Below are 25,744 nucleotides of genomic sequence, written 5' to 3'. Positions count from 1 at the left end.
GCGCATCAGTGCCTCGTCAAGGCCCTTAAGCGCTATATGAATACATTTACAATCACACACCACATAAAGGGCCAGCGTGCAGGCGCGACGAAGCTGCAGGAGCGGTGGGAACCTTAGCTCCTGTGGAAGAAGGGACGAGGCTTCATGGCACATTGGGATCAAATGAAATGCTGGCCAGGTGTACCCTGTGGGGTCAGCCCAAAGCAGGGAGAGGTCTTTTAGCCCACAAAGTGGTGGGCAGGCGCCCGAACAGACGAGTCGCGCTGGGACCTCGCTGAACAGTGATCAACCCCCCAGTTTTCCTTGAGATTTGAAGGCGGCCACATAAACCTGGCAGTCAGAGAGGGGGTACAGCCGATTGACAGAAAACACGAGGCAGACAGAGGGCAGAAGGACACAAAAACGAGAGGGAAGAAGGACACACAAGCTACGGCAGGAGGGGGGCAGGCACAAAGGGAATACGGACAACGGGAGGGCAGGGCCGGCCTTAGGCATGTGCAAGCTGTGCACCTGCACAGGGCCACCAAACCCCAGGGGCCACCACATCAATATATATCCTTAATATATTTATCCTCTGAGGATGGATACATATTTGTGTGGCGGCCCCTGGCAGGGATTTGGCGGCCTCCGGCTCAGTTCCACTTCTAAACACCCTGACCCCCCCCCCCTCTTTACTGGCCTCCGCGCTCTGCCCCACCCGGACCCCCTCTTCCGGGGCCCCCTACCTACGCTCCCTGCCCAGGGCCACCATGACCCTAGAGCCGCCCCTGGGGAGGGGTCGGGAGGAAACACAAACTACGGTCACAGATGCCAGCCAGTTACCCCCACATTGGGTCACGGGTCGAAATGCAGCCTCAGCCCCACCCCTGCCCCTTATCTTAGACAGCAGGGACTGTTTATCACACCACAGCCCCCTCATGCTCTCACGGACGGCTTCACATGGCCTCTGCGAGCGATGGGCCAATCCCAGCGCGGCCCTGAGGCGAGCCCCCGATGACGTCAGAGCTCCTTGATCAATCGGAGCGCGGCTCACTCGTGCCAGCAGCCTATCAGAGCACGGCTCCTGCGTGCCAGCCACCAATCAGCTAGCTGCCCCTTCGGTTTGGTCTCCGTGGCTCTGGAGATGCGGGCGGCGATTTCTAGGGCAGCCTCAGGCCCCGGGCCACGGCGGTGGAACACAGCAGGGTTACCTCACGGCAGGGGCGCCCACAGCCAGGAGTTTTTAGGCCACAAAAGCGGGGGCTAAGGAGAACGATCTCGGCCTCGGTAACTCCTAAGCACTCACCTGGACTTCTTCCGGGTGCCGTAAATGCCGGCCCAGATTCGGGGGTGTTCCCGAGAACAGGCTTTCGGCTGACGTCGCCAAAAGCCAAAAATTCTCGGGAACGCCCCCGAATCTGGTCCTGCATTGACGGACAAACGTGTCTTCCAATGGCTAGCCTCCATTTATGGAGCTAGCCAATAGAGGACGGGGCGGATTCCAAGCCCCATATACTATTCTCATTAGGTTTTTTCCTAGCACATGCGTACTTCGTACGCATTGCCTAGGCAAAACCTAAAAAGGAAACCGTAAAGAGATAATAAAGGACTCTGAACATTTTTCTTTACTGACTGACTATTCCCCTGACTATTCGTCGAACCCTAACCAAGCAGCCATCAACCTCACACAATGGCTAACCCACAGCGCCGACAACCTAGCACCCTTGAAAAAACATAAAATCAAGCTAGGCAGCAAAAACGCCCCCTGGTTCAACGATGACCTTAAGAAATCCAAGAAACTCTGTCGTTCCCTTGAGAAAGCCTGGAAAAAAGACCCAAACACTATCACCAAAGACGCCTTCAAAAACGCCACCCGTAAACACCACCAACTTATCCGGACAACCAAGAAATCAGCATTCAAAGACCGACTAGACAACAACGCCCACAACAGCAAGGAACTATTCAACATTGTCAAAGAGTTTACCAACCCCACCGCCAGCACCAACGACATCACTCCCTCTCAAGTCCTTTGCGAATCACTAGCTTCATTCTTCCACGACAAAATCGCCGACATCCATAACCGCTTCGACAACCAACCCGGAGACCAACCCACCCAGCCCACCTCCGAACCTAAACCCCCATCGAACATCCTTTATGATTGGAACCCAATCACCACTGATGACACCATTCGCCTGATGAACTCCATCCACTCAGGATCCCCAACAGACCCATGTCCCCACCACATCTTCAACAAAGCAGACTCGATCATCGCACCCCACCTCCGAGACGTCATCAACTGCTCCCTCAACTCCGCCACCTTCCCGGAAAGCTGGAAACACGCCGAACTCAGCGCCCTTCAGAAAAAAACCCACAGCAGACCCCACCGAACTCAAAAACTACCGCCCCATCTCGCTCCTCCCATTCCCGGCCAAAGTCATTGAGAAAGCCGTCAACAATCAGCTCGCCGCCTTCCTCGAAACCAACAAATCCCTCGACTCCTCACAGTCCGGCTTCCGAGCCAAACACAGCACTGAAACCGCCCTCATCGCAGCAACAGACGACATTCGAACTCTACTGGACAACGGAGAAACAGTCGCCCTCATCCTCCTTGACCTCTCTGCAGCCTTCGACACAGTCTGTCATAGCACCCTTATACAACGCCTCAACAACATCGGAATTCAAGGAAAAGCTCAGGACTGGATCACCTCGTTCCTTGCCGGAAGAACTCAGAGTCCGCCTCCCACCTTTTAAGTCAGAGGCCACCGAAGTCATCTGCGGCGTGCCACAAGGATCTTCTCTCAGCCCTACCCTCTTCAACGTATACATGAGCCCCCTCGCAACCATCGCACGACAACACAACCTCAACATCATCTCCTACGCTGATGACACTCAACTGATCCTCTCACTCACCAAAGACCCAAACACCACCAAAACCAACCTACACGAAGGGATGAAAGAAGTAGCCGAATGGATGAAGCACAGCCGTCTTAAACTGAACTCGGACAAAACGGAAGTCCTCATCTTAGGTACCTCCCCTTCCGCCTGGGACGACTCTTGGTGGCCAGCGGCCCTAGGAAAAGCACCCATCCCGACGGACCACGCACGGAACTTGGGCGTCATCCTGGACTCCTCACTCTCGATGACCAGACAAGTCAACGCCGTTTCATCATCATGCTTCAACATCCTACGCATGCTCCAAAAAACATTTCGCTGGATCCCCACCGAAACTAGAAAAACGGTCACCCACGCACTGATCACAAGCCGAATGGACTACAGAAACACCCTGTACGCCGGTACCACCGCAAAACTTCAGAAAAAACTCCAACGCATCCAAAACGCTTCAGCCAGACTCATACTAGACATCCCTCGCAAAGACCACATTTCCCGTCACCTGAAAGACCTTCACTGGCTCCCCGTCAATAAGAGGATAACGTTCCGTCTCCTCACTCACGCACACAAAGCCCTCTACGAACTTGGACCCGAATGCCTCAACACTCGACTATCCTTCTACACCCCCACCCGCCAGCTGCGTTCGTCCAACCAAGCCCTCGCCGCTGTTCCGCGCATCCACAAAACCACCATGGGGGGAAGATCCTTCTCCTACTTAGCGGCAAAAACCTGGAACTCCCTTCCCATCCACCTCCGCCTTACTCAAAACCACCTAGCCTTCAGAAAACAGCTTAAAACCTGGATATTCGATAAGTAATTCTCCCCCTTCCTCAAGCGCCTTGAGACCCTCTGGGTATATAGTGCGCTATATAAATTTCTACTTGACTTGACTTGACTACTTTGGGTAGATACACTTCATCTTTGTCAATACAATCAGTTAATAGTAATATTGCAATAGGAGATCTTTCTGCTCGTTTTTGAATGGTTCGCTGAGGGGTTGCATCTAATTGCATGTTTGCAGGGAGGGAGGTGGAGTTCCATACTTTGAGTGCAGATCTTGAGCAAGCTCATTTAAGTGTACTTTTTTCTTCTTGAAGATAAGGCTTTAAAGAAGGGTCGTTTCTGAGCTCCAAAGTAAGAAAGTTCCCTATGAAGGTAGATAGCTTCTTGTCAGGATATTTGGAAGTCACAGGGGAAAGTACTTTATTTTCAATCCTCATCAGCTTTCATATCCTCCTGGCTTCAATCAGCAACTATTTTAGAGAGAGCAGGATCACCGTGATAAAGTTAAATTTCCGGTTCTAGATATTAACCTTGCAGCAGCACGGAGAGTGGCCTTGAAAGGCACCCACATGAGCTTGGGTATGCCTAACAAGAGTGTCTAATTTCCTGTAATCCATAAAAAGAGAAGCTTAGGGTCTGAAAGTGTCTGTGGCTCAAAACAAACAGCACTGGCCTTATGGCAAAGGAAAGGCAGTGGAAGCTCACGTTCCATTTGATCTCCAGGCACCAAAGACCACTACTATAGTAGGGTGAACATATAATCCTGCAGATTAGCCAGGTGGAGCTTGGTGCAACCCAGAGTACATTGGACGTTTATTTCTTTTTTTGCTTTACTCTACAAATTGGCCATAAGTATTCTGCTGTGTCTAGGTTTACATGCAATTAAATTCAGTGGCTGGAGATAAGAACACATGCTGTACTTCGGAGTAGGCAGCTCGCATTGCTGGACAATGTCCTAAAAGGTGTTGAGCAGGGAATGGCATGATGATTTTAGCAAGTTTCTCTTGCCTTTACCAATGGCACACAGGTGCAACCACTTTAACTTTCTGTGGTCGGTGCCGGTATGAAATGTGGTGTTCTCGAGCAACAGGGGCTTGGGTGCTGGAAGGAACCCTGGGGAGTTGAGTATTACTGGAGCTGAACCAGTAAGGAAAATCCAGGATTGGTGAACGAAGAGCAATAGTTTGTCACTTACTTGTACGTTTTGGATTTATCCAGCCAGAATCCACAGAGCAGAGCACCAACCATCCCAGACACAGTGATTGTCAGACCGATCCTGCCGGCATTCACCTCCTCGCCCTGTGGGGAAATAACAACAGGAGCCGTGAAACCAGTGAATAGCGCAGACGCACGAGTGCAATGAGAGTACTCCACATCTGGCACTTGAACCCTACTTCTAGACATGTCACCTCCTGCAATCCAAACTCACCTGCGGGGGGAATCAAAATCGCCCATTTGCATGCTTCAGGTTTTCATACAGCAGATGGAATTTTTAAATATACTTCTCAACCTCTAGAAGTTTAGTTATCCACAATATATTATTTCAGTGCGACTGAGTGAACGGTTGTATACCCTTTTCAAGATATCCACATAAATCCGGCTCATTGGGACACATGCTGGAAACAGCATCTATGTGTAAAGATGAGCATGCTGACACCCGAACAAGTGAATACAAAAAAAAAAAAAGATACACATAATGAGCACAACATTTCCACTAGAGGAACAGAGGAGCTAAATATATTCTGCATCGTCATATAAATTTGGATAAGTGAAGAATAAAAGTAAAAAATGTAATAAAAAAAATACACAAAACGAGCACAACATTTCCACTAGAGGAACAGAAGAGCTAAACATTCTGTGTTGTCATATACATTTTCTCCCGGTTTAGAAATCTGGAAAAGTCAGTTCGATGGTTAGTAATCTTCATACTGTGTATATTCCTCGAACCAGGAGTTATTTTCAGAACTAGTGCACTGCAATTATGTGCAAATTAAATCGAATTACCTTTATACAAAACTAGCGGCCTGTCCCGACGTTGTCCGGGTATGACAGACATGTGTGCAATCAGAATGCGCCCCAGCGATATGTGCAGGCGCTGACCCGTGTGTACCTGCTCTGAAGTTCTGGCCTCACAGTCTGCCCCAGCGATATGTGCCTCTTGCCGTCCTGCCGTACACATCGTGCCCGGGCTCTGCATCCACAACACAGCGTGATGCACTGAGACGCCACGCGCCGCGTCTACGTCACCCGACGGAGTACTCAGCCGCCGCGATTGAACGCTGTTCACACGCTCCAAACGTCACCCGACAGCGTACTCAGCTGCCGCGATAGAACGCTATTCACACGCTCCAAACGTACGCACACGACCACCTCAGAGCCGGTGCTACTTCCAACGGACTACTTTGTCACACAACGTGCTTTGTCCCCTCCAACGTATATGTTGCACCGGTATATAGCCTATGTCTATCTGCTTTGCCTCACCTTTCCAATGCTACATGCGGTGCTCCGGTTGGCGCTGTTGTTCCGGAGCTTACCCGCCTCAAAGGTTTGGTCTCTCTCTTTATTATATTAGTATGGATTTCTGTTTGGATGATTGACACAGATTCATTTTTACCCATCGAATCAATTCAGTTAGTAAAGATGGAATCTGATGATGACATACATCATTTATATGAGAACAGAGCAGGCGGACAAAATCAGAGGGTTTCAAGGCTTAAGCTGTTTGCCGAGTCTCTGGGGGGGTTTCGAGGAGTTCCACTTAAAATGGTTTATTTAAAGGGAAACTGGCAAAAAAGTCACAATACATAATTCTGGATACGGGCTGAGTGTGAAATGTAGATTTTCCAGCCTCGTACCGGTTGCCAAAATAGAGAGGGGGCTCTGAGGATATTGTGGTGGCTTCTAAGCTGGTGCAATCCACCCTCTCTGCAAAACCTTCTGGTGAGCAGAGTCCTGCCTGGTCTGGCATTTATTAACTTATTATGGGGTGAGTTTCTGGGTGGTGGTGGTGGTGGTGGTGGTGAAGGAGGGAGGTGGGGGGGAGGGGAGCTGGGATTTCACTTGGAGGAGGTACTGTTAAAAGTGAACATTAGCTGCCAGCAAAATAACAAGCATTTACAATGCAATGGTCTCGTCTTTGATAAAGTTAGAGCTATTGGCAAATGGCATTCTTTTCATTTTTTGTTTTTTATTGTAAACATAAATAAATGGTATTGTCATTTACAATGGCAATAGGTGAGCATTAGAGAGTAGTAGAGTGTATTAGCAGACAGAGCCCCCCACACACAGAGCCCCCCCCACACACACACACACAGCAACACACACACAGAGCCACACACACACACAGAGCCACACACACAGAGCCACACACACACACAGAGCCACACACACACACACACAGAGCCACACACACACACACACAGAGCCACACACACAGAGCCACACACACACACACAGAGCCACACACAGAGCCACACACACACACAGAGCCACACACACACACACAGAGCCACACACACACACACAGAGCCACACACACACACACACAGAGCCACACACACACACACACAGAGCCACACACACACACAGAGCCACACACACACAGAGCCACACACACACACACACACACACACACAGAGCCACAGACACACAGAGCCACACAGAGACACTGGTCAGCCGATGAGCTGGCGTCCGTGCCCTTGGCACCCACTGCCCCTCATCACACGGCCACCTCTGCCCAGTAACGCCCCAGGGAACTGAGGCAAGAAAAGCGAGCACAACCAGTGAACAGAGGCAAGAAAAGCAAGCACAACCAGGGGGCAGAGGCAAGAAAAAACGATCACAACCAGGGAAGAGAGGCAAGAAAAAACGATCACAACCAGGGTAGAGAGGCAAGAAAAAACGATCACAACCAGGGAAGAGAGGCAAGAAAAGCGAGCACAACCAGGGAACATAGGCAAGAAAATACGTAGGCCATGTATACAGCAATTGTCAAATATATACTAGCCAGGAAGAACGTGCAGCACAAGGTAGATATACACTAGCCAGGCAGAATGTGCAGCGGAAAGTAAAAATACACTAGCCAGGCAGAATGTGCAGCAGGAAGTAAAAATACACTAGCGAGACAGACTGTGCAGCAAGAGGTATAATTACACTAGCCAAGCAGAATGTGCAGCAAATTATAGATATACACTAGATAGACAGGATGTGCATCAGGAGGTAAACCTACACTAACCAGGCTGAATGTTCAGAAAATGGAAGCTATGCACTAACCAGGCAGGATGTCCAGCAAGGGGTACAATTACACTAGCCAGGCGGAATAGGCAGCAAATGGCAATATACAATAACCAGGAAGAATGCACTGCAAATTATACATATACATTAGCCAGGCAGAATGTGCAGCAGGAGGTAAAAACACACTAGCCAGGAAGACTGTGTAGCAAGGTTAATAATACAATAGGTGTGTAGACAGTGCAGCATAGAGAAAAAATACAGTAGCCAAGCATAATAAGCAGGTAGTGGTAAAAATACACTCGCCGGGCACTTTGGGCAACAAGAGGTAAAAATTCATGTTGCTCACCCTACACACACAGGCACATTTTTCACCCTACACTCACACTATTCACTATCACCCAGCACTTACATGAGCATACCTCTTTCTCTGCACATACACAAAATACACAACTCTCATGAATATACACATTTCTATAAAGCCACCCATGGAATTCTTGCTCTTTTTGTAGTAATAGATGTCTACTAAAATCCATCTGCAACAACGGGGCTGGTGCAAGAGGGGAGAGTGGAATGAGAATGGGGGATGGTGCGAGGAGGGAGAATAGGGCTGAGGCTCTGGGGTATGGTGATAGATTGTGGATTGGGAGACACCTGTAGCCCTTCCTGGCCTTCCATTTACCACAATACTTTATACCGGGACTTGTAGTTTTTTACATTGTAAAATGAGTCTTAAGAACCCAAAAATGTAAAGTATTACTAGATAAAATCCATGGTTGCTGAAGAAGTCAAGCATTTCATTACATCAGTTGGATGCTATAGTATTACATCTTAAGACATGGATTAGTTCATTTCTAATACTGTAACTGCTTGAGCGACACGTAAAACCAAAAATAAGCCCGTACATCTATTTTAGGGAAGTGTACTTTTTATTCACATCATACTTGTAACAAACATTGAAGAGGCAATATGTTATTAGTTATGAATAGTGTATAGAGAATATGTTTTTTTAAGCTTAACTGCAAGGCAGGTATAACAGAAGCAGGAGGGCAAGCTTTTCTAACACAATAAAAGCAGATTGACCAATGAAAGTGTGAGTGGTAGTGTGTGTGAGTGAATGAGTGCAAGAGATATAGTGAGAATGTGTGTTTGAGAGAATGTGTATGTCAGTGTATGTGTGCAAGTGTGCTGCTGGTCTGGCATACTGGAGGTTATTATTTCCTTGTGGACAAGGGCACTGATAGAATATGGATGGTAGTTGTTACCTATGGCAAACTGCAGGCCCTAAACGATTTACAAAAAGGGGGTGGTGATGAACAGAGTGTCTGAGTTAAACAGACCACTCATACCCAGTCCAAAGATCAGGGCTTGATCCATCACCATTATTTATCTCACTGCCCCATCCCAGCTCAGAACCTGGCTATATGCAAATCAGTCTGTCCCTGGCCCAGTGCATCATGGGAACAGGGCAGACTAAACTACCAAGCCAATTCTTCACCAGAAAGGAGACAAGCTACCGGGGACCGGTTTCTGGCATTTCAGCCTTCTTCGGCCCGGCTTGCTTGAATCCTGATGGAGCAGTGAGAAAGGGACTCATGTCTGAGCATACCCTGCCACACCTATAGTGGCCAAAAACGATTTACAAAAAGGGGGTGGTGATGAACAGAGTGTCTGAGTTAAACAGACCACTCTTACCCAGTCCAAAGATCAGGGCTTGATCCATCACCATTATTTATCTCACTGCCCCATCCCAGCTCAGAACCTGGCTATATGCAAATCAGTCTGTCCCTGGCCCAGTGCATCATGGGAACAGGGCAGACTAAACTACCAAGCCAATTCTTCACCAGAAAGGAGACAAGCTACCGGGGACCGGTTTCTGGCATTTCAGAATGCCAGAAACCGGTCCCCGGGAGCTTGTTTCCTTCCCAGTGTAAGAATTGGCTTTTGTAGTTTGGTTTGCCCTGTTCCCATCATGCACTGGGACAGGAACAGACTAATTTGCATACAGCCGGGTTCTGAAACTGGGATGGTGCAGTGAGCTAAAAAACGGTGTTGGATCTAGCCCTGATCTCTTGACTGGGTGAGAGCTTTCTGCTTAATTCAGAGACTCTGTCCTTCACCACCCCTTGTTGTAAATATTTTTGTCCACCCTAAGCGTGGAAGGGTATTCTCAGATGTGAGACCCTTGCTCATTGCACCATCAGGATTCAAGCAAACCGGGCCGAAGACGGCTGTAATGCCAGAAACCGGTCCCCGGGAGCTTGTTTCCTTCCCAGTGTAAGAATTGGCTTTTGTAGTTTGGTTTGCCCTGTTCCCATCATGCACTGGGACAGGAACAGACTAATTTGCATACAGCCGGGTTCTGAAACTGGGATGGTGCAGTGAGCTAAAAAACGGTGTTGGATCTAGCCCTGATCTCTTGACTGGGTGAGAGCTTTCTGCTTAATTCAGAGACTCTGTCCTTCACCACCCCTTGTTGTAAATATTTTTGTCCACCCTAAGCGTGGAAGGGTATTCTCAGATGTGAGACCCTCGCTCATTGCACCATCAGGATTCAAGCAAACCGGGCCGAAGACGGCTGTAATGCCAGAAACCGGTCCCCGGGAGCTTGTTTCCTTCCCAGTGTAAGAATTGGCTTTTGTAGTTTGGTTTGCCCTGTTCCCATCATGCACTGGGACAGGAACAGACTAATTTGCATACAGCCGGGTTCTGAAACTGGGATGGTGCAGTGAGCTAAAAAACGGTGTTGGATCTAGCCCTGATCTCTTGACTGGGTGAGAGCTTTCTGCTTAATTCAGAGACTCTGTCCTTCACCACCCCTTGTTGTAAATATTTTTGTCCACCCTAAGCGTGGAAGGGTATTCTCAGATGTGAGACCCTTGCTCATTGCACCATCAGGATTCAAGCAAACCGGGCCGAAGACGGCTGTAATGCCAGAAACCGGTCCCCGGGAGCTTGTTTCCTTCCCAGTGTAAGAATTGGCTTTTGTAGTTTGGTTTGCCCTGTTCCCATCATGCACTGGGACAGGAACAGACTAATTTGCATACAGCCGGGTTCTGAAACTGGGATGGTGCAGTGAGCTAAAAAACGGTGTTGGATCTAGCCCTGATCTCTTGACTGGGTGAGAGCTTTCTGCTTAATTCAGAGACTCTGTCCTTCACCACCCCTTGTTGTAAATATTTTTGTCCACCCTAAGCGTGGAAGGGTATTCTCAGATGTGAGACCCTTGCTCATTGCACCATCAGGATTCAAGCAAACCGGGCCGAAGACGGCTGTAATGCCAGAAACCGGTCCCCGGGAGCTTGTTTCCTTCCCAGTGTAAGAATTGGCTTTTGTAGTTTGGTTTGCCCTGTTCCCATCATGCACTGGGACAGGAACAGACTAATTTGCATACAGCCGGGTTCTGAAACTGGGATGGTGCAGTGAGCTAAAAAACGGTGTTGGATCTAGCCCTGATCTCTTGACTGGGTGAGAGCTTTCTGCTTAATTCAGAGACTCTGTCCTTCACCACCCCTTGTTGTAAATATTTTTGTCCACCCTAAGCGTGGAAGGGTATTCTCAGATGTGAGACCCTTGCTCATTGCACCATCAGGATTCAAGCAAACCGGGCCGAAGACGGCTGTAATGCCAGAAACCGGTCCCCGGGAGCTTGTTTCCTTCCCAGTGTAAGAATTGGCTTTTGTAGTTTGGTTTGCCCTGTTCCCATCATGCACTGGGACAGGAACAGACTAATTTGCATACAGCCGGGTTCTGAAACTGGGATGGTGCAGTGAGCTAAAAAACGGTGTTGGATCTAGCCCTGATCTCTTGACTGGGTGAGAGCTTTCTGCTTAATTCAGAGACTCTGTCCTTCACCACCCCTTGTTGTAAATATTTTTGTCCACCCTAAGCGTGGAAGGGTATTCTCAGATGTGAGACCCTTGCTCATTGCACCATCAGGATTCAAGCAAACCGGGCCGAAGACGGCTGTAATGCCAGAAACCGGTCCCCGGGAGCTTGTTTCCTTCCCAGTGTAAGAATTGGCTTTTGTAGTTTGGTTTGCCCTGTTCCCATCATGCACTGGGACAGGAACAGACTAATTTGCATACAGCCGGGTTCTGAAACTGGGATGGTGCAGTGAGCTAAAAAACGGTGTTGGATCTAGCCCTGATCTCTTGACTGGGTGAGAGCTTTCTGCTTAATTCAGAGACTCTGTCCTTCACCACCCCTTGTTGTAAATATTTTTGTCCACCCTAAGCGTGGAAGGGTATTCTCAGATGTGAGACCCTTGCTCATTGCACCATCAGGATTCAAGCAAACCGGGCCGAAGACGGCTGTAATGCCAGAAACCGGTCCCCGGGAGCTTGTTTCCTTCCCAGTGTAAGAATTGGCTTTTGTAGTTTGGTTTGCCCTGTTCCCATCATGCACTGGGACAGGAACAGACTAATTTGCATACAGCCGGGTTCTGAAACTGGGATGGTGCAGTGAGCTAAAAAACGGTGTTGGATCTAGCCCTGATCTCTTGACTGGGTGAGAGCTTTCTGCTTAATTCAGAGACTCTGTCCTTCACCACCCCTTGTTGTAAATAAAACTGCAGGCCCTGACATGTTTTATTAAGACAGCATCATTGGAAGTGGAGTCTCAAACTGTCTAACTAAAAAGGCAGGTAGCCCAGTAATACCCAGCGGCAGGGACACAGAGCACGCTCCATCACACTTGGCCGAAGGCCCCGACATGTTGCACGTAATTCTTATCATATGGGGTGGATCCATAGAAAAATGTTGGAACCGATATATAAGGTAGTTGTGGTCATAAGATTTTCTGTACTCATTTTACCGGGGGGGGGGGGGGGGTCAATGACAAAATGCTGACCCTTGCATACCGGAGGGAAATTTTAGAGGTACTCATGGCTGTGGCTGAAGCATCCATGGTAAATTTCCTGCACTGTCACATTGAATGCACTCCTTGGCATAAGGGGCTCACCCATGAAAAAAATATGACCTTGGTATAGTGGACATAATGTCGGACTTAAGACATTTAAAAAATATTAGTTCTACCCCGAGGAAGGCCAGGCTTCCCTGGTGCACAATAAAAAATACTGGAATATTTCATGAATGATTTGATTTATAAATTTGTAGAGAGCTTGAATGTTAGGCGGCATCTTGGCAGTGCATCTGTCCAGGATAAACTTAAGAGCTTTGATTACTGAAAAGCCAGGTTTTAAGGCACTTCCTGAAAGAAAGGCTATTTGCACTTTCTTTCAACTGCATCGGGAGAGAGTTCCACTGCTTGGCAGTTCCCAAGATAAAGCTTCTGCCTCCCCAGGAGACTCATTTGAACTTGGGGACGATCACATATTTGGCCATGGAGGATCTGAGCTTTCTAGGTGGAGGTACCAGGTACATTTGTTTCTCAAATATTCAGGGCCAGAACTGTGTAAGGCCTTGAAGGCAAAACAGTGTGCCAATTTGACCAAAGCCGGAAAAGCCAATTGGTCTTTGGGAATTCCCAGAAGAAGACATGCCGAGGCTTTCTGAAGTATTTGCAGTTTATGAAGAAATCTTTGTTGAGCCTTCAGGAAGAGAGCTTTACAATAGTCCAATTTGGATAGGGCAAGTGCAGTTACTCGAGTTTTCTGATGGTCCATTGGAATGAAGCAACACACCTTCCTGTTGATTTTCAAAGTAAAGATAACTGAGGAGGCTACATAATTGACCTGATCTCCGAAGGTCAGTCTATTGTTGAAACTAATCCACAGATTTCTAACTTTTTTCACAGGACTGGGCAGTGAGCCCAACTCTTGTGGCCAACTAGGTGTCCAAAAAGAGGTGTTGTTACGTGGGAGAAGGAACTCAGTTTTCCCAGAGTTCAGTTCAACACAATTGGTTTTCATCCAATTGTCTGTCTCATGCAGTTGTTAAATCTAGTCGCGGTCTCCTCTGCATTGCTGAAAACAGATACCACTAACTGTATGAGACGACTGTATAACCAAAGGATTTAATGAGCCTGGCCAGTGGGGTAACATACAGATTGAAAAGAGTTGGGTTCACGGAGGAGCCACGAGAGAACCCACATGGCAGATAGAACACATCAGAACTGAATCAACTCATGGCTACAAATTGTTCCCTATCTGACAAAAAAGATTTAAGAAGATTAAGAGCTGAACCCTTGATGGCAACATTAAAATGCCGGTCAATCAGTAAGTTAAGACTGACCTTATCGAATGTCGCTGAGATCCAACAGGATTAGGGCGGTCTTGCCCCACCCCCCCCCACTCTACAATGTGGATCTCAACTCTTTGGCATCGACAATCGGAGCAGATCCAGTACCATGAGCAACTCTAAATCCAAATTGCGGGGTGTCTAGAAGCTTTTTGGCATCAATGAGAGTAGCAAGTTCCAGATTCAGTGCTTTTTCTAAAATTCTGGCTGCTAAAGGGAACAGATATAGGCCTAGAACTGCTGGGCGCTTGCACACTGAGGTTGGATTTTTTTTAGAAGGGGAAGAATGGAAGCTTTCTTCCGTTCTGCAGGAAAATGTCCCGAGTTAATTATCTCATTGATAATTCTGCCAGGTAGACACTGATAATTTTCGGTACCTGATGTATGATTTTAGGTGGACAAGGGTCCAAGGGAAATCCTGATTTTACTGATTTAATAAGGCTTAGTACTCATTCTGTACTGAGCAGCCATAAGTGTCTGCGGCATTTTAGCAAACTTGATCCCAAATGTTTTTTAAAATTCTCTGGGGAGAAGTCTTCTCTCCCTTAAATCATCTACAAAAAATCTGTTATCTTGTTTTGCTTGCTTTAATTTGGGGGAAGTATCACACCCCACCACTTACATAGATCTTTTTCCTCATATAATGGGTATGAGGTTAGCTCTCACCCCATTTCTGGAAACACTTGTCCTGCCCCATTGCTGGGAGCAGGACTGGCTTTAGGGCGGTGTGACTGGTGCAGCCGCACCAGGTGTTTACTTTGGTGGGGGGGCGCTGTGTTTAAAAATAATGTTTGGTTTAAAAGCATATGAACTTCCCAGTCCATCAGGTAGTTTTCAGGCAACAATAAAAATATCAAGATAACTCTGGTGATTCATTTTCCTACTTGTGAGAAATCAGAATTTTTGTTTAGTTGCAGTTCTAGCTCACCGTACAGTAGTATGGAGGGTTAATGTACCTGCTGCAAAGAATGTGCACCATGCAGATCAGAGAACTCCATGGGAGTGAATTATGAGTACCACTATAAAAAAATGAAATTTACTTCAGAGAGAGGCTATGGAGAGATGAGCTGCACTGCTGGAGAGTGGTAGTGAGGGAATGCATGGAGAAGGAGGATATGGGGGAGGAGAGCACTAAAAAGACTGTCGTCCAAGCCGGCCCTGGCTGGGTGTCTTAGCCCCCCTCCCACTCCTGCCCTATCTACCCCCGCCCCTCTAGTTCGTGTCTAGTTGCGTCCCTGGGTGGTACATGCCTAGTAGACATCTGAGATCAGCATCCAGTAGAAGGTGATTGTTCCGAGAATTCGAAAGGCCAGTTGGGGCGGTCGATCCTTTTCTGTTGCCAAGACTGGAACACCCTCCCTAATAACATTACAAAAATCAATTCCTTTCTTCTTTTGGAAAACATCTTAAAACTTGGTTGTTCTCATCTTGCAGCAGCAGTTAGCTTTCAGGGTAGGCTCTTTCATCTACACTTTGACTTTAGTTCTCTTGTTTTCTGTAGGTTTTTTTTGCCCCCACTTCCTCCAATGGCCACCCGTTTCACACTTGGCTCAGTGCCTTGATACCCTTTGGTTTAGTGTGCTCAATAAATCCAATTTAATTTCATTGCTTCGGACGGTCGCACTACAGTATTCAGTCAATTGCATGGACATCTGGGCAGCGGTACAGAGTCACCATCATTTGAGTTGGAAGGACGCTAACAGATCTAAACATCATAGTTGGCATAACAGACATCAAACATATAATTTGTACATTTAAGAGAGGTCACCCTTCGCACATCTCATATGATCTGGATCTAAGGTACCAGGGGCTGGCCACCTTCAAGCCTGAGTACATAGTGACCTTTCATTTGTTATAGATTCTAGGTGCTCAAGGTAACCACCCCATTTAGTGTATATCCCCTCTTCTGGACCACCAGCCTGCCCATGCGATTTTGTGGCTATTTCCGCCTTGACCCATCCCAAGGCTCTTTAGTCTTACCCATCAACCATTGATTTTTCTATCGTTTCAGCACATGGGGCACATTGTGCTGAAGAAAACACTCCTAAAAGAGCTCACCTCTCCTGCCACCAGCCTCTCCCACAGGAGGGTGCAGCTTTCTGCCCCTTCCAGCATGAGATGCTGTCGTGAACAGTAGCATAGCAGGAAGCACACACGCACACAGTTGATTCTGAACACAGCAGGCGGTGCTAGTGAGGATAGGTACACACATACCATGGCTACCCCAGCTCTTGGCAGATGAGAGGATACATGAAAACTTACATGCATGGATGCTGCCTCTTTCTCTGCAAAGCTTTGAATACGTGATGTTTATGGACTAGCTTTGTACACCTCAGAAGACCTCCCTGGCTTTGATCCAGTACCAAGGGCTTAGTAGTGATCAATCGGTTAACTGTGCGCGCTGTTTGAAAGTCTTGGCGAAAACTGCCTGGGTACATGGGGTTCCTATTCTCGCATCTTGGCACCTACACCAAAAACAATGTGCACATGGAGGAAGCAAACATGCATTGTTCTTCCACCTCAGGCGGTAAGGACGCAGCAGTGAGAGGGGAAGTTGAGCGAGAAACTGCCTTTTGACTAAATTTAGAAAGTAAGCAGTACTTTACAGAATATGTGAGAAGTGTGGCATAATTACAGGAGAAAATGCAATGGCCCCGGATTTGCGTAGCCTCAATGAACCAGACTTTAAAGGTGGAAACAGAATTTACACTTGTGACGATACAGAGTGCATGCGGTCAAGTGCTGTGGCCTCAACATCAAATCCTCGCAGAGTTTGCTCCTTAACATTTACTGCATCTCCCCATTTAAACTTACAAAGACACTTAAGTCACTCTTCCGTTCTATCTTAAGCAACTTGGCGAAGACGCTCAGCTGGAGTTAGAAAAGGCCACAGTTTATTATTCTTTAGTTTGACCACTCATAGGTGGGTTGTCATCATGCAACAAACCATAAGCGAAGCAGGTATTTAGAAGAATGATCACCTTTGATGTCTTTTCTACTTTGATTTGCTTTTTGCAGAGAGACTTTGTACTTTTTTTTGGACTTAACTTACTACCTTTGCAACAGCCCCTCTGCTGGATCTCGCCATGCTTTGAGAGGCAAATGCAGTGTCTCCTCCGTGGTCAGTCCACAGCCAAATTTTTGGTCTCCAACCGGTGGCCCTACCGCTTCGCATCCCAAAGCTCAAAGGTAGAGGACAAACTTCCATCTGGTCGTTCTTGTAACCTTACCAATAACCATGTGAGGAGGCTAACTGCTGTTACCGCTGTCTCCCTATTTGACTCCCCACCTGGAAGTTACCTGTGGAACCTGAGACATACCCCCCCAGAATCTTGCCAGCTTCAGGTGTGGGTGGGTCATGTTTCTCCCACGTCCTGCTGCAGTCTGGGGTCAAGTTGTGAGTTTTTAAGCTTATTTTGCAGCAAACCATAGGCCATTTTGAAAGCTGTTGACCGGTGGCTGGAAGTGGTTTTCTGGCGTTTGCCCAAGCCGTGGGGCACCTTGAATTATTGTAGGCAACTTTCCGCACTCCAAGGGCCACCCCTTTGGGAAAGGGGACTAAATGACCACAAGGTGTATAGCTGGGCTCTCATCCCATTTTTAGGTTTTGTACCCTTGAGGCTCGCTTCGCAGGCTAGGGCCTTGTAATATGCCATACACATGAATAGGCCCAAAGAATTGAAAAAGCAAAAGCCTTTATGGGGAGGAAGGAAACGTTTCTCAATTCTAGTCCTATTTCTCCTCCACGGGCATCTTCAGTAATGCATCAGTATTCAATATCCCCACCCACCGGGCTAGTAGCAGTATTCATTGCATTGAAGAAGAAAATATTGCCTGCAAGTACTTTTCAGATGATCCAGATATTCTGCTTACAACCTGCCTTGGAAATACAGGACCAAACCTCACCGTATAAATTATTTCCTGCTGCTTAAATAATGCCCAACCACCCAACTGCCTATACCGAATGTTAAGGAGTTATAATAACATCAAATCACTTTGTTCACATAAATTAATGCTCCAATCCACAATGCAGTGAATCATTTGATCATTATGCTTTACAATATTAGATGACAACATGAAAAATACATATTGTAATACAATAACTACATGTCATCCATTGAATCCAATGTGCTGTAACATAATGAAAATCATTAAATCGATGCATTAACACATCCGCCCAGTAAGTTTCCATTGTTCCTACTGTATCCAGAAGCAGACATCAGACAATCATTGCCCACAGTTATACTCAGAGATTGAACTTTCTCACCCAAAGCAGGTGCATTTGACTTAGAACTACAGATTCTAAGAGCTCCAAATGTCTAAATCAGTGGTCATCTCAATGCCGTCAACTTCATTGGTGTCCTGCGATACCTCATAGGAGGAAGGGCCTTCAGGAGACACATCTTCGATTATGCCTTTTAGACCAAATTTCGTACACTTTTAATCCTACCTTTGATATATCACCAACCCTTAAGTGTCATAGTCTTTTTTACAAAAATCATACTAGTGTGCTAAACATATTATATTCTTGCCTATTTATTACACCATATCTATGGGGTAGAACTGAAGGTATTGAAGATGCTAATGCAAAGGACCCGTGCTGCTCTGCTGAAACCACTGTCCATTAGTCTGTCCATTAGTCTGTCCATTAGTCTGAGTAATAGTAGTCCAGCAGAGCAATCTGCTGAAAACTGTCTCCTCCTGCCTCTTCTCTCGTGTGGAGGGACCCTGCCCCACACACTGTGACCGAGGAGCCGTAATGTCTGCATGTCAACAACATACGTACACATCTAACACACAAAGGAAGCCATCAGTGACAAAATACAGCAAACAAAGGTGGGAGCCAGGAGCCCTGTGGAATACCACGTATAACTCCTTTAAGGGGGCTGTGAATGGCAGCACTGCAGAGGTCACTGAAAGATCTCACTGAAAATATTCAATCCAGGTATGGGTGAATCAGTGGCATTGATTTGATGAAAGCTTTGTAGAAGGATCTTTTAAGTGACAATGTCAAAGCCCACTAATACACCTACATAAGCTCAAAGTCCAGACAACGTGATTGCCCACCAGCAGCCCAAGAGCACCTACTGTGGCTATCATCACCGATTGTATCCACCTTCCTGTAGGAAACCAGCCTGAAAGGACTCAAATGTGAAACTTTGCTCCAGAAACTTCTGATGGTGATTTGTTACAGCTTACTGAATGAAGTTGGCATTTACCAAGTGCAACAACCACCTCAAGAGGCCCCTCGGCGTTCACAACATAAACAAAAGAAAGAATCTGGTCGCTCCAGAAAGTAAACACTTAAGATTGAGTGAAAAGCCAAGTTATCAGAAGCTTTCCTGAAAGTAGCAAGTTTGGAAGTTTCTTTGAAGGGAGCAGAAGATTGCTCCATTCCATTTGCCAAGAGACCAGGCACAGATCTGCCTCCCAAAGTTTGTAACCTGAACTTCAGGATAGCTAGAAGATATTTACAGGCAGATCTCATTCTCAAACGTTCTTGGTGGGCGGTAGTGAACAAAACGATCAGAGAGGAATTTGAGACCAGTTTGATAATAGACCCTGTTCACAATACTTAAAACTTTCAAAATAATGGTTTACTCTAGTGGTTGAGAAGGGAAAGAGCAAATGCCAGATTGGGTGGCATTTCCTAGGGTTAGTGATCAAGAGTGAGAGTTTTTTTTTTTTAACAAGTAGGTGTCAATGGTCTATTAGTTTAATCTCCACTGCTAGCTCTCACTTTGGCAGTGAATGACCGACTAGCACACTGATCTGCCACTATTTGCTTCAGTACTAATGCTAGCTATGTATTGCACACGCCACTTTTCTGCTAAGGAGTATTGATCATTCTTCCCGGTTAAAAGTCTAATACAGTTACCGGTCTCTCAATAAGTTCATTTATGTCCATCTTCTGGCAGAGGCGAGTCTAATGCAATCCTAGCTTAATAATATTTTTTAGAAATGGAAATAGGTGTCTTGTGGTCTCAGATTTTCTTGACTTAAGGCCTGTAGTCCTGACGACAATTCCGGACTTGCTTTGTTTTGTACTCTTGCCAATTCAGCTGTAAGCCATTTAGCTATGGGTGTCAGAAGGTCCAGAACATCTAATATTATTATTGGAGATCTGGAACAGACCCACTGCATTGCTTAATGAAATTTTTAATGTGTGCATCAACTTTCTATGTCTTGTGTTCTCCTACGGCTTTGTGGTCATCAGTCTTTTGCTCTACTTACTGGCTGCTCTTTTGAAAACAACCCTATGACGACCTGCCCAAGTAACAGGAGTTAGCAACATTTAAGTTAATAATGTCTCTCCTAATATCTGTGAGATCATTCACTAAGGTTACGTTTAGATCCTCTGGGAAATACTACCAACACGTGAGATGGGGGAGGTTCCTTCGACTGATAGACTGTGGGGATCTTCATGAACACTTACATTGGACAGCATGGTAAGCAGTTTTGCAACTGCATCCTTCGGTGAATCTGCAAAAGTTGCATCAAGGACTGGAGGTTGATGAACCAGAAGACAATCTTATGTGAAACTTCACTGCATTAGGTGTTTCAGTTTGACTTCTCAAAGGTGAAAGCAGCATGCAGACAGGGATCCTGGCATGACTTCATCCGAGTACACCCTGATTATGAGTGGTTCTGTTTACTCGGTGACTACGTACATCTCTGTTCTCATTGTCGTAGCAGGGCAAACTCCTTGAATGCCTAGGGTACATAAGCTTTAGCCAGCGATCTGGTGAGCACTTGGCAATACAATGACCTCAGTACCATCTAAGAGTTTGGCAACTATGGTGTAACCTTGTCACAGCTTGGAATGGGGCAGCATATCCTGCACAAACATGCTTGACTTCGACATACTGCCAGAGTCCCTACTGAGCTCATCTCACCCATGCTTTTCAACATCTACATGAAGTCATTATCGGCACTGATCAATCAATTTCACCTCATGTGCTATATCAATGCAGATGACATGCAAATACTACTTCAATTGGAACACCCCAAAGACACTGGAAACTCTCCAATTTTCAGTTGTCTCAGAGCCGTGATGACGTGGAGCCATCTCAAATTGAAAGCTTCCAAAACAGAAATACTCAAGTGTGGCTATTGAAAACATTATGACCCGCTTGCCACATGGCCTGATGATCTGGGAACACGGCCTAAAATATCGAAGGAATTAAGAAACCTTGGAATAACCATGGAATCCAAGCTATTGATGAATGCCCAAGTGGACAAACTAGCAAGATCAAGGTTTTTTACTATAAAAACACAGCGACGAATCTTCCCCCATTTGGGATTTCCATACAAGGTCCAGGCTACCATCTCCCTTGTGTTGTCCAAATTTGATTACGCCAATAGCCTCTACCACAGTTCAGCTTTAACAACCATGAAAAATTACAACGGATTCAGAACTCGGCTGCCAGACTACTCTTACATATAAAACCGCAAGACCACATGTCCCCTGCCTTGAAATCCCTGCATTGGTTACCGTTTGCCACTAGATCCACGTTCAAGCTGCTTTGTATTACCCACAAAGCGATACATGGAATGGGACCGCTCTTCAACAGGAATAAAATCACCAAACACATTCAACAAAGGAACTACTTCTTTAGAGTGGCACCTAACCTCAAAATCCCAAGATACAAGAAAAAAACTATCGGAGGCATATCATTCTGTTCCAGCAGCCAAACTATGTAACTCTTTATAAGATCCACGGATAACCACCTTGTACAGGGGTTGGAGCCAAACCTGGGCTCGGTTCGCTCAAAGCATGACAGGTTTTTACTGGAAGGTTTAGGTTTAATCAATTGAATCATCTTTTGGCTTCCCCACTTAGGTGGACTCGGCCTGAGGGAAGAGCACCCTGCAGCTGCGACAATGTGTTTCTGCAGGATTTGCTCCATTTTATAATGTTCTGCTCTTACGTCAGTTGGCTGAGGAAGTGTTTTTTAATCCCTTCGTTGAAGTCATTGCATTTTAAACAATTTAGGCCTGCCTTAATGTATTTACAGATGCTACCCAGGGTGCGGGTGGCTTTCACTGTTTTATCCTTTTTAGAGGCTGTCTGGGCATCAAGGAAAACAAGACCTGATTGTTTTATGTGCTTCTGATTTTATAAGTAACTGTACTGTCTGATCTTAGTGCCGCTGCGCTTGAGGTGACTGTGGAGTGCATAGGAGTCTTATCATTCTCTACGAGGCATTTCCCTGCACTGGTGTGGTTTCCCTCCTTCCACGGGCCCACCTGCTGAAAGCGCTGCCACATAGAGCCCTGATTGAGAGTGGCGCTTGTTGAACTACGACCGCTTTCCTGTGGGGGACTGCAAGTCCCAGAACTCCCTCTGGCCTAGTCCACCTGGCCACGTCCACAGCCTCAGGCGCCTTGAAAACAGCTTGCCGCACCCTCTAACGCGGGTGCCGCTGCGCTTGAGGTGACTGCGGCGTGCATAGGAGTCTTATCATTCTCTACGAGGCATTTCCCTGCACTGGTGTTGTTTCCCTCTTTCCACGGACCCACCTGCTGAAAGCGCTGCCACATAGAGCCCTGATTGAGAGTGGCGCTTGTTGAACTACGACCGCTTTCCTGTGGGGGACTGCAAGTCCCAGGACTCCCTCTGGCCTAGACCACCTGGCCCGGACCATCGCCACGCCCACAGCCCCAGACAGGATTTAACTGTCACAACATCCCAGCGGCGCGGGAGCATCCCGGGAGAAGAGCGGGACCGTTTGTGGCCGTTAGTGGCCGAAGGAGGCCGGGCTGGGCCCCACCCTTGGTCCTGCTGAAGGACTTTCCTTGGACATCACTTACCAGAATTAAGAACTATCCCTCGCCGGATTATCAGTAGGCTAGTAGACTCTGGTCTCACATGTTTATAGTGTAATTCACATGTTATAGTGTAACACCCTAGTGCTACTATCCCTATCACCGGATACTTGCTTTTTGTCACTCCTTCATCATTCCCTCTTGAACATATACTAATAGGGGAAAATTAACTTCCTAACAATGCCTTCAAAAAAGCAATGCCCCCCCCCAAGCCTGCACTACCTAGCCTGACGGCGATCGATCGCATGCTCCAGAAAACCATTGTGGTGGTGGCTAACGCCATTGAGCATACAGAGAGACGCCTTTCTCTCCCCGTTGGATCACTTCCACCCTTTTTACCAACCAACACATCGGCGACCACCATTAATTCACAGGACTCACTTTTGGCTCCATCTTTTGTATCTCTCCCAGGCATACACTACGCTGCTAATACCCATAACAGCGTTCGTAGTAGAGGTAACACACCATCAGAGTCCCCTCCCCCTTAAGCAGTTTATCTTTGACCCCCACTCTTTGTGCTGAGTCACAAACAGATCCCTTACCGCAGTCAGAGGATCTCACTTCTTTTGAGATTGGCGGTCTTCCAACAAATCTAATTTCGATCCCTGCCACCCCACCAAACGTGAGGCAATTATCCCGAGGGTTACAACTAGAGGTCAAAAAGCTAAGTTCAAGGCAAATAATTGTAACTTAGAACATTCGTCCACAATCGTTAAGGGGAAAGTGGGAGCTCAGAAACGGAAACAAACAGAAAGAGACAGCCAGTAAATCAAACACACCAAGGGCCTTAACAACAGAAAAGACTGTTCCAGATCTCACACCTGTTTTAATTAACAATAGTGGTCCCCAAAACACAAGTAAGGACACTTTAGTCAGCCCTCTATTCCAACCATTACATACTGAGGGGTTATTTAGCAAGATAGAGATACTAATGAAATCTCTAATGGCTCCCTTCCTTGAAAGGGTAAAACGCATTGGAGATAAACTAGATAACCTGGAGAAAGTAATGGTAGTAGGCCAGTTAACCTCAGGGCAGCCACCCAGAGTAGCACAACTAAAGTCAGCAACGAAGCAACCCTGCCCCGATAATCGGAACACTCCCCCAAACAACAGGCCCCAACCCTTGCCTGCCCACAGATCGTCAACAAAAAGTGCGAGGACTGCTGTGGATCCAGTGGTCAGACCAACACCAACAACTTTAAGAATAGCGGAACCAAAAGATTTGAGAAGAGCAGAGGCACCCTTAGGTCAGGGTATCATTGTGGAGGGGCAGGTAGGAGTGACCCCTAATACAACAAAGGATCTCTCCCCCCCCAAAAAGCCAAGTAGGTCCATCTCACGCATAGATTTGCCCCCGCAATTGCTACCGTATACGGTGGTGTTAGTAGGTGCCCCGGAACTTCCCAAAGAAAGATTAGAATCTTTCCCCGAGCTACGAAACAAAGCGGCCTATTGGCTCAACAAGAACAGGCCCCTGCCCCCAGGCATTTCGGGGCAAATACTATTCGCTAGGAGGATAAGCTGGCTGGGTCACAGAAGAAAGGAAATACCGGGGGACTGTATTATTCTAAACTTTGGGGATAGGCGGGTCGTAGAACACATCTCCAGCTGGCCCCTGCAGTCTATTGAGAGTAATATCCTTGTTAAGGACCGGAGCTTTTTCTGCCCTCGCCTGCGCCCAATACAATTATTTAACCAGCATTGGGGCACTGCAAATAGAGCCCATCTAGATGGAGGGGGGGGTTAGATACTATGTACCAACTTTTAATTATTTTGATAAGCTTTCGGACTTGGACCAGGTAGACTGACTTGTTTCCAGCCCTCCGACCCTAAGTACAGTGGCGGGTGCACTTGATAGTTCCTCATTCTTACCTAACTTACTGCATAGTGGTGCTACAACTATAAGGTAGCGCTTCGCGCTTTATTTGCTGAATTTGCTATTTTAAAAAACCTATTTTGTATTTGCTTTGCTTTTGGGTTTTTATTCCCTGATTTTAATCTGCCCCTTCACTTGCACTCTAATCGGTCTTGCACCGCTGCTTGAGCGGGTCCGGTTCCTGGGGTGGGGTTTGTTTTCAGCCGCCATCTTGGAGCGGAGTGGTTGTGTGTTCAGGCGCCTTCACCTGCGAGCGCTCTAGTGCGCAGGAGCTAGGGAGGTACACCTATTTAATGCTCCCCGCCAAGCGCAGCGGTATCGCCTTCGCTTAGCCTTGAGTCGTGCCAGAGTCCTGCCCGTCTGCGCCCTTCCGCGTTCGGCCGCGTTGGGCAGGGCAGGACTCCTGCTCTTGGTTTTGTGGTGGTTGCGATGTTTCGTTACTCCAGGGACACTCTACTGGCCATTAGGCAGCGTATCCTGAGTTGCGATGTGCCTCGGGTGAGTCCGATGTGTGGCCCTCACCTGTGTGCCTGTGGTAGGTGGTCGTTGGATGCCCCCGCCCTCTCTGCTTGTACCGGTGAGGATTCCGCTTCTGGACCTAAATGCTCCCGGCACGATCTTAGTGTCTGGAACCTGAACGTTAGGTCGTTGGTGAAATATTATCAAGACATCTCTGACCTGATTGGAAAGGAGTCACCTGATGTTTTTTGTTTAACTGAGACCTGGCTACAGGAGTCTGACACGGCTATTCTTAACCTGGCCTTCCCCTCTGAGTATTCGATTTATACACTTAATCGTTCCTCTAGAGGTGGGGGAATAGCGCTTGCTGTCAAATCCTGTTACCCCTGTAATTGGTGAGGGCAAAAAATTGCAGGCTGTGAAAGTGCCTCGTTTAAGATCTCCATCACCCCCCATTTTTCCTTTTCGGGCATACTGATTTACCACCCCCCAGGCAGCG

The 25,744-nt window shown here is 47.1% G+C and overlaps 1 protein-coding gene across 4 annotated transcripts in view; it reads right to left on the bottom strand.

Annotated features, from left to right (window-relative positions):
* FLVCR2 (FLVCR choline and putative heme transporter 2) overlaps nt 1-25,744 on the bottom strand; it is a 505,902-nt gene that overhangs the window by 201,705 nt on the left and 278,453 nt on the right. For all 4 annotated transcript variants that reach the window (XM_086937519.1, XM_086937521.1, XM_086937520.1 and 1 more), the window contains exon 6: nt 4,847-4,950. In XM_086937519.1, coding sequence (XP_086793645.1) covers nt 4,847-4,950 — 104 coding nt within the window. The remainder of the gene's footprint in view (nt 1-4,846; nt 4,951-25,744) is intronic.

Source organism: Lissotriton vulgaris, chromosome 9 (assembly GCF_964263255.1).
Source record: "Lissotriton vulgaris chromosome 9, aLisVul1.2, whole genome shotgun sequence".
NCBI classification, from domain to species: domain Eukaryota; kingdom Metazoa; phylum Chordata; class Amphibia; order Caudata; family Salamandridae; genus Lissotriton; species Lissotriton vulgaris.
This window is presented reverse-complemented; position numbering and strand designations above follow the sequence as displayed.